Source organism: Schistocerca nitens, unplaced genomic scaffold, assembly GCF_023898315.1.
Source record: "Schistocerca nitens isolate TAMUIC-IGC-003100 unplaced genomic scaffold, iqSchNite1.1 HiC_scaffold_380, whole genome shotgun sequence".
Taxonomy (NCBI): domain Eukaryota; kingdom Metazoa; phylum Arthropoda; class Insecta; order Orthoptera; family Acrididae; genus Schistocerca; species Schistocerca nitens.
Genome location: NW_026045914.1, coordinates 1045208 through 1060550, shown reverse-complemented (window position 1 = coordinate 1060550; position 15343 = coordinate 1045208). Strand labels below are relative to the sequence as shown.

Sequence of the window (15343 nt, the reverse complement as noted above, 5' to 3'; positions counted from 1 at the left end):
AACTGACTCATTCCAGCGAGCTAAGTCGCCCTACACTTCTTCCACCATTCCGTGGAACTAACGTGCGTGAAAAGGAGGATGTAGAGCAAACTGGACAATACCACATCAATGGATGGACCCTACAACGAAGTTTTAACAGTGAAGAAGTTACAGTGATGTCGACCCAGTCGTCACTGAACACAGGTGACCTGCAACTGCGCCATCAGCTCGAATCCAAAGGCGACTACCTCACTGGTCTGGATGTAATTAGCAGTCATCGCTGACTTACCGTAGGTTGTCTCGTTCATCAAACAATTTATTTATAAATAATGTAATGCTTCCGAGACATTTTGTTGCAAATGGATGGTCGCAGAAATTTATAGACAAGAGATATTCTCTCCCCCACAATATTAACGTGGACGAGCTGTTCGAAAGCAAAATACAGTTTAAAATACAGTACTGTGGTGGCATGCAAGGTGACCACTAACTCCATCGTCAAAATGTCGGAGGTTGAACAGGGATGTTTTCTGAGTATTTTGGTACTAGATTCCATGGTGAGTGATGGCTGGTTACAGTAATAGCATTTAGTTTCATCACTTACACTCATTTATCTTTTTCTCCGTTTTGCACTGAAAATATTTACACGACAGTGCAGATATTGAGCTGTCCGGTGTCCGTTGTTCGGAAATAAACTTGTATTCACTTATGGTACAACAGCAGTGCCCAGTTTACCCTTCACCTTCGAGCTTCTTTTCAGAAACCATAACTTCTATCTGTGACATTCTGTCAGTGGAGTTCGCTCTCACCCTATACAGTGTACCGAAAGCTGTACACGTAAAGTTAACGTGACCAAGACATGCATGCACACCGCTTCGTGATTTCTTTTTAAGTTAAAAACCAGTTTTGGTACTTACGCTCTTCCCCGAACCCGAAACTTGAACAGGATCCTGAAAGAGAAAGAACAGTTTGATTGAAATGTAAGTATATTTAAGGCACTATAAAGTGTTCTAAACTTAGAGAGGTAGCGCGTGTTGAACATGTCCGTCACAGTTTCCATTCCTTACATTATGTGAGATACATGTTCACCTTGAACACATATGCTTTATACTGTTGTCATGTTTACGGGTGAGCAAAACAAGAAATAGGCGTATGTCTCTCTCCATACAGACGTTTCTAGACTACCGAGCATCTATCGTCATGCCCTTAGAAGAAGCGCCATGTCCATAGCTGGCTGGCTACAGTAGAAAGAGGCGTCTCTGGACTTCAAGTATATTCAAGATTTGGTTTTTCTTTATTGCCATTTCGTTCCATTTTTAGCAGCTTCCCTCGAGCAATAAGCATTTATTACAGAAGAACAAGTTGAAACGGACCATTAAAAGCCGAGCAAAATGCAGACTTACTAAAGAAGGTGTGTTCTTTATGTGGTAAAGTTGATTTAGATTGTGATGTCCATGACTCCTATCAGATTTTGATGATGATAGTGTTGAGGCTCGATGATCAGTTCCAGTTTTGATGACTGCTGGTAAGAGGATCGGGTGGAGGGAAATACAATTAGGATGTTATTAAGGCGCGGTTTAGGGATGTGAACTGGAGGAAGGTGTTTGCTAGGGGGGTATTGTAAGGGTTGGAGTAAAGAGTAAAGAACTGCCCATGCTGCGCAGGGTGGGATGGAAATATGCTAAGTCTACGATATATCCTTGAGAAAATGATTTGGCAGTGGTTTTGGAATTTAGATGGAATGCAGTGTGGCATCCACTGTGACTCGTTGAATGATATTGGCAGTATTCAAGTAGAGGAATAGATAACTTCCATAATAGAAGAAAGAACATGGTACTGTCTGAGGATTATCAATTAAGTTTTGTTGCGAGGTGGCTTTCTCCCGCATTGAAATGAGTGGGTGGGGTAGGGTGGGTTTCAGATGTCAAATAATAGTCGGCATTGCGGGTTGGGATGCAGTGTGGTCTTCTTGGGTGGTTATTACACTCGTGGGTATATAGTCATCGTAGATCAGACGTTTATAGCAGCTGCATTCGACAATTCGGGGTGGGATGATTCTGGACAGCATGTACATTGATAAATGACGGCAGATTACTTGATCAGATGATAAATGATTTTGATTCACACAAGGTGTGGATGAGGCACGTGGGTAAGGTATGTAAAGCTTTGCATATCTTACGCCCCATTCTAGCTCCTCCTCTGTGCTCAACCCCTTTGACCAAGACATTTGTTTCGTTTTTTGTTTGTGTTTCATTCCCTGGCCAAATGATTAGAAAAGTTTATTTAAAATCCAGTCATTCATAGAGCTCAGAGTTTTTGAGTCACAGGTTGCAGTAGGTACTGGGAGATGAAGAAGCTTGCACAGGATAGAGTAGCATGGAGAGCTGCATCAAACCAGTCTCAGGACTGAAGACCACAACAACATCCTATAGGAGTGGAAGGAGGCTTTTCTTTCTTCTTATATGCGTGTCGTTCTTTCTTTTCTTTCTTTCTTTCTTCTGCTACCGCCTTTATCCCACATAGTGCGCAGAGTCGGTAGGGTTAAGTACGGAATTGGCATGGTTAATTTTAATGGGTGGCCGGATGCCCTTCCTGCCGCCACCCCATACCCCCCAGGACGGAAGCAGTGTACCCTAGCTGTCTGCGTCTAGTGTAAATCGTGAAATAGTGTGAATGAGTTTCAGATGTCTGCGAGTCGTGTAACTGAGGCGGGACGTGGGGACCAGTTCGGTATTCGCCTAGTAGGATGTGGAAAACCGCCTAAAAACCACATCCACGCTGGCCGGCACACCGGCCGTCGTCGTTAATCCGCCGGGCGGATTCGATCCGGGGCCGGCGCGTCTCCCCGCGTCCAGGAAGCAGCGCGTGAAAAGTCCCCTTAGAAAAATTATACATGACTGTGCTTAAACTGACACACAATATTTTTTAGCGCAATCTGACGCAATCTGACTTTCAAAAATCCCTACAAAAGAATGGCCCTGACTAACATTAACCTATACCTTTCATGAATCACTTACCTGACAAAAATCTTCACTACTCGAACTACTGCAATACAGCGAGCGCCACTAATGCCAGCTAAATGAAAGATTCAAACTACTGAAGGCACTAACTACTGATAGCCATAGTTAGCAAATGAAAGATTTTGATAGAGAACAAACAATGTATTTACCTTAATAGTGTTCAAAACTCAATATATATATACCAGTCCATGATATCCAATATTACAAATTTACTCTTTCTGATGGACACACGTCCAGATCGTCCGCTCTCAAAATTCCGCCATCTCTCTCCCCACATCCACCACTGCTGGCGGCTCACCTCCAACTGCGCAACGCTACGCGCTGTTAACATCCAGCTGCCCAACACTACAATAGTCAACAACAATGCAAACCAGCCACAGACTGCACACAGCACAGCCAGTTCATACAGAGCGCTACGTGGCTTTACCAATAAAGACACCTGAACAGCCTACTTACACACGTTAGCGCTCTCGGCTATCCTGGCGGGTATATGCGTGTCATTCTCTGTCCCTAAATATCAAGTCATGATTCACTGTAGAGTCAGAGTCTGCGTATCCAAATACCAGGCGAATTGAGCTAGCCGGACAAAAAATTAATCACAGCTAGAGAAATCATTACAAGTAATTACAAGTATCAGCTGATACCGTGTAAGCCCGCCCCTGGAACTGGTAACCGTCCGGATAAGGTTAACAAATGGGACCAAAAGGTTGTGCAGGTGTGTTGTATCCAGGTTAAGCCATTCGCAGTTGCGCCAAATTACGATACTGATGTCGACGTTATACCAGCTGTTCCAACATGTCCCACAAATTTTCTATCGGGTCCCAATCAGGTGATTTTGGAGATCAATCGAGATGCAATAGGGTCGGCGAGTGTCCACAAAACCGTTAAATTTTTTTCCCACGCGGATGAATCCTGCTGCTATAGTTTCGAAAAATAGGGGTATCAGTAACTGAAAGGCGACACCTGATCATTCATAATGCTGGTTCTTGTTAGTGGTCAGCTCAGAGCGAACCGAATTCATGGTAAGAAATGCACATCCAAAACATGATTGACCCATCTGCTGCTTGAACCTGACCTTCCACAGACTGAGGATGAAATGCTCCACTTGGCTTTCCGTGCACTCGACGACGTGCGTCTACATCTACATGATTACTCTGCAATTCACACTTAAGTACCTGGCAGATGGTTCATCGAACAATTTTCATACTACTTCTCTACCATTCCACACTCCAATGGTGCGTGGGAGAAAGGAACACCTAAATCTTTCCGTTCGAACTCTGATTTCTCTTATTTTATTATGATGATCATTTCTCCCTACGTAGGTGGGTGTCAACAAAATATTTTCGCATTCGGAAGAGAAAGTTGTTGTTTGAAATTTAGTAAATAGATCTCGCCGCAAAGAAAACCGCCTTTGTTTCAGTGACTGCCACCCCAACTCGCGTATCATATCAGTGACACTCTCACCCCTACTGCGCGATAGCATGAAACGAACTGCCCTCCTTTATACGTTTTTGATGTCCTCCGTAAATCCTACCTGGTAAGGATCCCACACCGGCCGGGATGGCCGAGCGGTTCTAGGCGATACAGTCTGGAACTGCGCGACCGCTACGGTCGCAGGTTCGAATCCTGCCTCGGGAATGGATGTGTGTGATGTCCTTAGGTTAGGTTTAAGTAGTTCTAAGTTATAGGGGACGGATGACCTCAGAAGTTAAGTCCCATAGTACTCGGAGCCATTTGAACCATTTGTTTAATGGTTTTAGAAAATATGTTCCTTCTATTTGCTAAAATTAGCGTGGAGGAGATGGATCGTTCCGGCTCCCCATAAGTGATATGAGTTGTTTCGCAACACCTAAGATATCTACTATTTGAGTACAGGCAAAAATTTGACTCGTCAGATCACATACATTCCTCCAGTCACCTACTGTACACGTTATATGTCTAGCCCACTGCAGACGCGCAGCCTTATGTGCCTTTGTGAGAAATAGCCTCTTAAGACTCTGACTCTAAATGTTCGCTGCATACAGCTCACATCGCAATGTTCTCTCGCTAACTGGCGGGGATGGTCCTTCATACAAAGCCTGCAGCTGTTCCTGTCGGGTTTGGAAGCGATTTTTATTCAACAGCCGTGAAATCCTTCCGCGGTCTCACTAATGTTCTTTTCCCGACCACAGTTCTGACGTCTGTTTCCTGGTCACCATCGCTTGTAGACAAGCTGAACACTCCGCCGCGAAACGCCAAGAAATTCAGTAACTTCACACGTCCAATGACCATGGGCAAGGCCTTACATTAGCAATATTTATGTAGAGTGTACAGTTGAAACGTAAATGTCTTACTGATCGTTACTTCCTTATGCTCACACAGGGGCAGTGTGCGCACAATTGAGTATGCTGCCAGATAGCTACACCGTCCGTAAATGTTTAACGATTCATCTGTGTGTGAGCACTGGGGTGACTAATTTTTTTCTCCTATGATCTTATTAGTGAAGCAGAAGGAATCTCATTTGCCTACAAAGCAATGTAAACCTCCTGAAAACATTGAACAGTATTGAAAGATGGGAACTACTTTTAATTCAGTTTCATATGAATCTTCTGACTGGTTTGATGCGGTCCGCCAAGCATTCCTCTCCTGCGCCAACCTCTTCATCTCAGAGTAGCACTTGCACCCTACGTCTCCCATTATTTGCTGAATGTATTCCAATCTCTATCTTCCTCTGCAGTTTTTACCATGGAAGTTATCCGCTGATGCCTTAACAGACGTTCCTTCTCCTTGTAACCTTGTAAGTGTTTTCCTTTTTCTCGTCGATTCTGCGGAGAACCAGGTCATCCCTTACCTTATCGGTCCACCCAGTTGTCAACATTCGTCTGTTGCACCACATCTCAAAGGCTTCGATTCTGTTCTAGTTTTCCCACAGTCCGTGTCTCACTACTACACAATGCTGCGCTACAAGCGTACAATCTCAGAGATTTCGTCCTCAAGTTAAGAACGTATGTTTGATACTAGCACACTACTCTTTTCTAGGAATGTCCTTTTGACCAGTGCTGGTCTGCTTTTTTATGTCCTCCACACTCCGTCTGTCGAAGGTTATTTTCCTGCCTAGGTAGTAGAATTCCGTAACTTCAGCTACTTCGGGGTCCCAATCCTCAAGTTAAGTTTCTCGCTGTTCTCATCTCTGCTACTCCTTATTACTTTCGCCTTTCTTCAGTTTACTCTCAATCCATATTTCGTACTCATTGGACTGCTCATTACATACAACACATACTGCAGTTCCTCTCCACTTTCACTGAGGATAGCAATGCCATCAGCGAATGTTATCATTGTCCTTTCACCCTTAATTTTAATCCCACTCTTGAAGCTTTCTTTTGTTTCCCTCATTGCTTCTTCTATACATGCAGGGTGAGTCACTAACTACTGCCACCAAGAAAAACTCCGAAAGTATGACAGGAGCTGGAAAGTTTGTGGGACAAAAGTTGCATGGAACAACGGGGACCATAATATGATATTGGATTTTTGTTGCTAGGTAGGGTCGCTTCAGAGATATGAAGGTCAACTTTGTGTTTTTTAAATGGGATGTTATAGCTTGGTACTTATTTCCTGATAGCGGCTATCGAGACGAATCCAGTGATTTGTAACAGGAAGGTATTTGAAGTCCACCGAAGGTCACACAGGTGGCATGAAGGTCCATTTACAGAAGGTGTTTCGAAGTGATGATCATTGGTATCAATGTAGTGCTGCAATCTCCTTATCATGGATTGAATGGTATTCCTTATCACAACTCTCACATATCTTCAGGTGTAGTTGGAACATTTTTATAAACAATGTCTTTTACGAATTCCCACAAGAAAAAATCCAGAGGCGTCAAGTCAGGCGAACGAGCCGACCACGACACATCTCCTCCGCGTCCAATTCAACGACTTGGATATTGTCCCTCAATCTCATTTCTAGCCATCAGCGAAATATGTGCCGGACATCTATCGTGTTAATACCACCTTCTGTACCTTGTTCCTAAAGGTATTTCTTCCAATAAGAGACATAATGTTTCTTGCAGGAATGTGGTGTACTTCCTACCATTAAGATTTCCTTCGACGAAATAGGAGACTATAAATTTGTTCTCCAGAATCCCACATCATACATTCAACGACCAGTGTCTCTGGTGTGCAACTTGCCGCAACCAACATGGATTTTCAGTTGCCCAGTAATGCACGTTATGCAAATTAACATTTTCATGGTTCGAGAAAATAGCCTCGTCAGTAAATAAAATCAAATTAATAAATGTGTCATCACTCTGAATCTGAAGTTGACCCCATCGGCAGAATTCAATGCGACGCATACAATCCGTACCAATTAATTCTTGGTGGAGACTGATATGGTAAGGATGATATTTATGGCGATGCAGAACACGAACAAAACTTCTCTGGCTCATGCCAGATTCCCTTGCGACTTGACGCGAACTAACACAAGGATCTCGAAACACAGCGGCAAGAGTACCAATTTCCGTTTCCCCGTTAGTAATTCTCTTTACTGGATATGTTTCCGATGCGTTAAAGATCCAGTTGTTTTCAATTTATCATGTTGTTGTTGTTGTTGTGGTCTTCAGACCTGAGACTGGTTTGATGCAGCTTTCCATGCTACTCTATACTGTGCAAACTTCTTCATCTCCGAGTACTTACTGCAACCTACATCCTTCTAAATCTGCATAGTGTATTCATCTCTTGGTCTCCCTCTACGATTTTTACCCTCCACGCTACCCTCCAATGCTAAATTTGTGATCCCTTGATGCCTCAGAACATGTCCTACCACCCGGTCCCTGCTTCTTGTCAAGTTGTGCCACAAACTCATCTTCTCCCCAATTGTATTCAATACCTCCTCATTAGTTATGTGATCTACCCATCTAATCTTCAGCATTCTTCTGTAGCACCACATTTCGAAAGGTTCTATTCTCTTCTTGTCCAAACTAGTTATCGTCCATGTTTCACTTCCATACATGGCTACACTCCATACAAATACTTTCAGAAATGACTTCCTGACACTTAAATCTATACTCGATGTTAACAAATTTCTATTCTTCAGAAACGCTTTCCTTGCCATTGCCAGTCTACATTTTATATCCTCTCTACTTCGACCATCATCTGTTATTTTGCTTCCCAAATAGCAAAACTCCTTTACTACTTTAAATGTCTCATTTGCTAATCTAATTCCCTCAGCATCACCCGACTTAATTCGACTACATTCCAATATCCTCGTTTTGCTTTTGTTGATGTTCATCTTATATCCTCCTTTCAAGACACTGTCCATTCCGTTCAACTGCTCTTCCAAGTCCTTTGCTGTCTCTGACAGAATTACAATGTCATCGGCGAAACCTCAAAGTTTTTATTTCTTCTCCACGGATTTTAATAGCTACTCCCAATTTTTCTTTTGTTTCCTTTTCTGCTTGCTCAATATACAGATTGAATAACATCAGGGAGAGGCTGCAACCCTGTCTCACTCCCTTTGCAACCGCTGCTTCCATTTCATGCCCCTCGACTCTTATAACTGCCATCTGGTTTCTGTACAAATTGTAAATAGCATTTCGCTCCCTGTATTTTACCACTGCCACCTTTAGAATTTGAAAGAGAGTATTCCAGTCAACATTGTCAAAAGCTTTCTCTAAGACTACAAATGATAGAAACGTAGGTTTGCGTTTCCTTAATCTAGCTTCTAAGATAGGTCGTAGGGTCAGTATTGCCTCACGTGTTCCAACATTTCTACTGAAACCAAACTGATCTTCCCCGAGGTAGGCTTCTACCAGTTTTTCCATTAGTTTGTAACGAATTCGTGGTAGTATTTTGCAGCTGTGACTTATTAAACTGATTGTTCGGTAATTTTCACATCTGTCAACACCTGATTTCTTTGGGATTGGAATTATTGTATTCTTCTTGAAGTCTGAGTGTGTTTCGCCTGTCTCATACATCTTGCTCACCAGATGGTAGAGGTTTGTCAGGACTGGCTCTCCCAAGGCAGTCAGCAGTTCCAGTGGAATCTTGTCTACTCCCGGGGCCTTGTTTCGACTCAGGTCTTTCAGTGTTCTGTCAAACTCTTCACGCAGTATCGTATCTCCCATTTCATCTTCATCTACATTCTCTTCCATTTCCATAATGTTGTCCTCAAGTACATACCCCTTGTATAGACCCCCTATATACTCCTTCCACCTTTCTGCTTTCCCTTCTTTGCTTAGAACTGGGTTTCCATCTGAGCTCTTGATATTCATACAAGTGGCTCTCTTTTCTCCAAAGTTCTCATTAATTTTCCTGTAGGCAGTATCTATCTTACCCCTAGTGAGATAAGCCTTACATCCTTACATTTGTCCTCTAGCCATCCCTGCTTAGCCGTTTTGCACTTCCTGTCGATCTCATTTTTGAGACGTTTGTATTCCTTTTTGCCTACTTCATTTAATGCGTTTTTGTATTTTCTCCTTTCATCAATTAAATTCAATATTTCTTCTGTTACCCAAGGATTTCTACTAGTCCCCGTTTTTTTATCTACTTGATCCTCTGCTGCCTTCACTACTTCATCCCTCAGAGCTACCCATTCTTCTTCTACTGTATTTCTTTCCCCCCATTCCTGTCAAATGTTCCCTTATGTTCTCCCTGAAACTCAGTACAACCTCTGGTTTAGTCAGTTTATCCAGATCCCATATCTTTAAATTCCCACCTTTTTGCAGTTTCTTCAGTTTTAATCTACAGTTCATAACCACTAGATTGTGGTCAGAGTCCACATCTGGCCCTGGAAATGTCTTACAATTTAAAACCTGTTTCCTAAATCTCTGTCTTACCATTATATAATCTATCTGATACCTTCTAGTATCTCCAGGATTCTTCCATGTATACAACCTTCTTTTATGATTCTTGAACCAAGTGTTAGATATGATTAAGTTATGCTCTGTGCAAAATTCTACCAGACGGCTTCCTCTTTCATTTCTTACCCCCAATCCATATTCACCCATGATTATTAAATTTTCGTCTCCCTTCACTACCTGAATAATTTCTTTTATCTCATCATACATTTCATCAATTTCTTCATCATCTGCAGAGCTAGTTGGCATATAAACTTGTACTACTGTAGTAGGCACGGGCTTCGTGTCTATCTTGGTCACAATAATGTGTTCACTATGCTGTCTGTAGTAGCTTACCCGCACTCCTATTTTTTCATTCATTATTAAACCTACTCCTGCAGTACCCCTATTTGATTTTTTGTTTATAACCCTGTATTCACCTGACCAAAAGTCTTGTTCCTCCTGCCACCGAACTTCACTAATTCCCACTATATGTAACTTTAACCTATCCATTTCCCTTTTTAAATTTTCTAACTTACCTGCCCGATTAAGGGATCTGACCTTCCATGCTCCCATCCATAGAACGCCAATTTTCTTTCTCCTGATAACGACGTCCTCTTGAGTAGTCCCTGCCCGGAGATCCGTATGGGGGATTATTTTACCTCCGGAATATTTTACCCAAGAGGACGCCATCATCATTTAACCATACAGTAAAGTTGCATGCCGTTGGGAAAAATTATGGCTGTAGTTTCATCTTGCTTTCAGCCGTTCGCAGTGCCAGCACAGCAAGGCCGTTTTGGTTAGTGTTACAAGGCCAGATCAGTTAATCATCCAGACTGTTGCCCCTGCAACTACTGAAATGGCTGCTGCCCCTCTTCAGGAACCACACGTTTGTCTGGCCTCTCAACATATACCCCTCCGTTGTGGTTGCACCTACGGTACGGCCATCTGTATCTCTGAGGCCCGCAAGCCTCCCCACCAATGGCAAGGTCCATAGTTCATGTGGGGCAATTTATCATATACACATTTAAATGTACGTCGTGTAGGGTGAGTACGTTGAGGATATCTTACAGTGTATAAGTCTCTAGCCCTCAGTGAATTTCGTTGGCATTCTGTTTTACTTTTCATTTTCTCCAATCTGCAGAGCGGACTGTTTGAGCTAAGAGCCAGCTTAAGGGTCTCGATTCTTATCATTCAAACACCAGGCGAGCTACCAGTAGGAAAGAGGGATTCCTAGTTGAGAATACATGTGAGTGCTTCAGTTCTTCCGATATTACCTGACGAAGGAAAACCTTGGTCAGAATTGGGGGATTTGGATTATTCTATTTCATTCCTGCGACAATGTCAATCATTATAGCCAACAAAAATTAAGGTTTCATGAATAAATTTTGTGTATATATCTATTTATGTGCTTATCTTTTACATTGTATGTGTTTATTTGATCAGATATGTTGGAATTACTGCATTATATTTGCTCATATGAAACTAAATATCTGAGTATCAAAATTGCGGAATGTACCAATACTTCCTTTTTGTGATTTATATTACACCATGAATCAATACCGAGCTAAATGTTGTAAGCGTATTGACGAGTAAGTATCGTAGTGACAATGCGTTGCTGGACACAATAGGCAGGCGAGACCAAAGGTCTAGGATGAGTAATGGTAGCCCCATCGGTCGACTAAATGTATATTTGTCACTTGTCCGTTGGTGAAAAGATAATGGCGTTGCAGAAAGATTTTGATACAATCAGCGTGGGATTGGGAAACTGATGAATAATATACTGATCGTAAGAAAGGAGAACTTTCCTAGCGTGGCATGTGTAAGTATTACCCGTGCATTTAAATGAAGAACTTTGCATAAGATCTCTGGATGACAAGGCGTGCACAATAAGACAGTAGGATATCGGCTGAGAACACTAACTTACGTAGAGGCTTCATTAAAATATTTTGGATCAGGTCCCGTATAAAAAATAATCTGGTGGTCCCACTTAATAACTATCCAAAGGAAGTTCACAATAGGCTGAAACTGCTAATCGGCCTCACGTGGGCTTACATCATTCCACCATTTTCCACAAATATAAAAGTCACATTAAACTCTTTCCTCTCCTAGATCGATAAATCCTTAGCCCTCCTAATCCTGATTACGAAATCCCTGTTGTCTCTTCAATGATTTCGAAGCCTGGGTTCCTCCCACTCTACTTATTACCCCAATGGACCTCTACCAGGATCTGCCTTTCCTACCCAAAACTACAACTATCCTATTAACAACAGTCTCCTCTCCTTACATCAAGGTGTCATTATCACCACAGGCCAGAACTTCTCACTTAAAACTTCCACCTACTGCACACTGACTTCCCTCCACATCACTTCAATCCGCACGAAGTACACACTTTGTCTAATCAGTATTGTTACTTATCCCTCCACTCCTTAAGTGTACCGAGGTGACGGGCATTCACAAATATCCTTCGCCTGCTCGACAGACGCAACAGCTACACCTCACCAACAGTCGCGACATCGTCATCTGTATTTCTTGTACATCTATCATCAGTACAAACCGACTTTTATTATTTGTAATACTTAAATTGTAGACCAGCAATATTGCTGCTACGAGTCCCCTATCCCGCCCCCCACCCTCCCCCGGTTACTTTCCGTTCGTTACGTCAAAGGAAACGAAATATGGTAGAAAGGAAAAACGTTATATCTATTTATATGTCAGCTGGTTCTTAGACAGTTTTAGCAACAATTCGGTGAAAGTATTTAAGTGTACTTTAATCTACAAAGCAAGTACATTGCCACATTTTTAATATAGTCCAATACAGGGAAAATTTGCGTTTGTGTGTTGGTGGGAGGGGGAGTGTTACTCATTCTTTTTACCTGTAGTGGCAGTTTGGAAAATGAGAGTAGGGGTAGGTGGGAAACTGTGGGAAACTGATATGTATTAACTTGTGTGTGTCTTTGTGTTGGAAGATAAAAAAGACAATGCAGATTAGTCTACATACGTAAGCATGTCTTATTTTGTGTAACAATACAGCGCAATTTTCAGTAGACTTGCCAATTACTCGTGTGAAATAATTCATCCTGATAAATGTGAGTTGTTTTTGGGCCATGGCTTGCTAAATTAGAAAACTCTTGCTAGTTGCCACCTATTCCTTCGTAGCGATCAGCGTCGTCAGTGATCAAAGAACTGGCGACGGCGTGCTGCTCTCTGTGACAAACGTCATCGTATGGAATCGACGTGAGTGCCCATTGGAATTTTGCGACGCGTGGCTGACTCACTGATATGTACACACCACCTGATCTGTGTCCAATGAGTGGACATTAACAAGCGGTGCGCCCACCCTTAGACATAAGGCGGCTAGAGCTCTACTGGAGACCCTATCAATGAGGTGTCTGAATTCCAGTGTATTAGTCCCCAAGAGCCGAAACCAGAGAATGTAGTGATGTTGGACCTGGGGTCTGGAGCGAAGTCGTCGTTCTAACTCATCCTAAGGGTGTTTCTTTGGGTTCAGATCTATACCCTGAGCTGGCCAGTCCCTTTCAGGGCTGTTATTGTCCACAAAACATTGGCTCACAAATGGCGCTTTATGCCTGGGTGCATTGTCAATCCGATACAATCAGTCATTGTGTCGCAACTGTTCCTCTACTGTACACACTACATAGTGCTTCCGCATTTGATGTTCCCTTAAGCGCTTTAAGGGAACCACACCGTGACCACGAAAAATACCCCCATACCGTAACACCAACTTCTCCACAATTGACTGCTGAGACTACACATGATGGCAGATAACGTTCTCCAGTATTCTTCAAACCCAAATCTTGCCATCGGATTGTCACAGGGTGTAGCCTCGTTCCCAGTCATTCGCTGTCCACCCCTTAGCTATGACTATGGAAATGTGCAGCTGACGAGGAGCTCTTCGATCATTGTCCCCGATTACTTTTAACTCCCTACACACAGTCATTGTGCAAGCTGGACTGATGGTATCACTGCAGAATTTACGAGTGATTCTATCTGCCGATTTCATGCAACTGTTTACAACCACTCTCCGCAGTGCTCGACGGTCCCTGACCATCAATACATTAGGTACGCCTGGCCTTAACTTAGCAGTGGTCTTACCTTATCGTTTCCATTTCACAGTCACATCATCAACAGTCGACTTGTGGACCTACGGAAGGGTTGAAATATCCCTGATAGATTTATTTCTCAGGTGACACTGACTGACTAGTTCGCATTCGAGCACTGAGCTCTCGTGAACGACCGTGTCTACCGACAAGACAATGGCGAGCCCGTGTCTCGTGGCATCTTGTGGTCGTTGCCGTACTAAATAGGGGCGTTTGCATATTTTTGGTCAGACTGTGTACGTGCAGCTCCACCACCTACATTGGCTGTTCAACTGTTAAATTAAGATGCAGTTTCACACGCTCCCCCCTCCCCCCCATTCCTCGCCCCCTTAAAGTATTTACCATTGTATTGAAGAATGTAGAAATGTAGAATGATACTCACCATCGTCAGAGTCAGACGCGCTGGTACCTGAAACAGAAACGTCAATGTTAATAGACAGATTTCCAAATGGCTGTTTGCTACAGACATAAACAGCAAGAAAGAGCCACCTCAGGAAAAATGAAACTGGATCTTTAAAGCTCACTCACCTCTTTGAAAACAAAAGTGTAATCGTACGTCACGGACTGAACCCTTGTGAAAGTGAATTATTATAACTGTATGATTAAGCTGTTTTAATTTACTTAAAACAATCCTGTCACAAATCCACAGTTCTAGTACAAATTATTCCTCTTTCTGAATGTTGTTAGGCATTTAATACGCAAATTATTAGATATTCAAAAAACCCTTTGACAATACAACAAATCAGGATGATCAAAGTTGTAACTTAGTTCTACTGTTTATGCAACTACAAATATGTTAGTTTATTCTTATACGGGGAGATTCTCTGTTCATGTTACAGACTTTCAGGTCATCATCATCATATTGGACAGTTTCCAACCTCTGGCCGGGTCTGTATGGAACATTGGCCTCTCCATCGTCTTCTGTCTTGCCACCATCTCTCACTCTTCACCTCGGTCCAGTCTTCTCCTTGCTTCTGGACGCATTCCTCTACTCCTTTCAGCCATCTGACTCTCGGACTTCCTCTTGTTTCATCTCGTGTACCCTTCTGGGTATATTCTTCTCATCTGTTCTCTTAACGTGTTCATACCATCTCAGCCTTGATTTCTCTTTCCTGTAATGTTTCCACCTTCATTAACTCTCTGATCCTCTCATTTCTTAACCTGTCTATCTTTGTCACTCCAGTACTGTTTATCAAGAATTTTATCTCACTAGCTTGTACTTTGCTTTTCTCTGTTCCTTTCATAAACCAGGTTTCTGATGCATATGTGAGAATCGGGACATAGTATGACCGGTATATAACCTTTTTACTGATTTAGGGTACATCCTTACTCCATCTCAGGCTTCTGACAATCTTCCGAAATGCGTCTGCTTTTCTACCCCGCTCGTTTATTTCTCTGTCGTTTTCTGCTTTAAGGCT

The 15343-nt window shown here is 42.6% G+C and overlaps 1 protein-coding gene across 1 annotated transcript in view; it reads right to left on the bottom strand.

Moving 5' to 3' along the window:
* LOC126230332 (carbonic anhydrase 1-like) overlaps positions 1 to 15343 on the bottom strand; it is a 67195-nt gene that overhangs the window by 40068 nt on the left and 11784 nt on the right. Inside the window, exons 2-3 of the mRNA XM_049942390.1 lie at positions 14308 to 14334; positions 894 to 926 (exon numbers count right to left, since the gene is read on the bottom strand). Of these exons, the coding sequence (XP_049798347.1) occupies positions 894 to 926; positions 14308 to 14334 (60 nt within the window). The remainder of the gene's footprint in view (positions 1 to 893; positions 927 to 14307; positions 14335 to 15343) is intronic.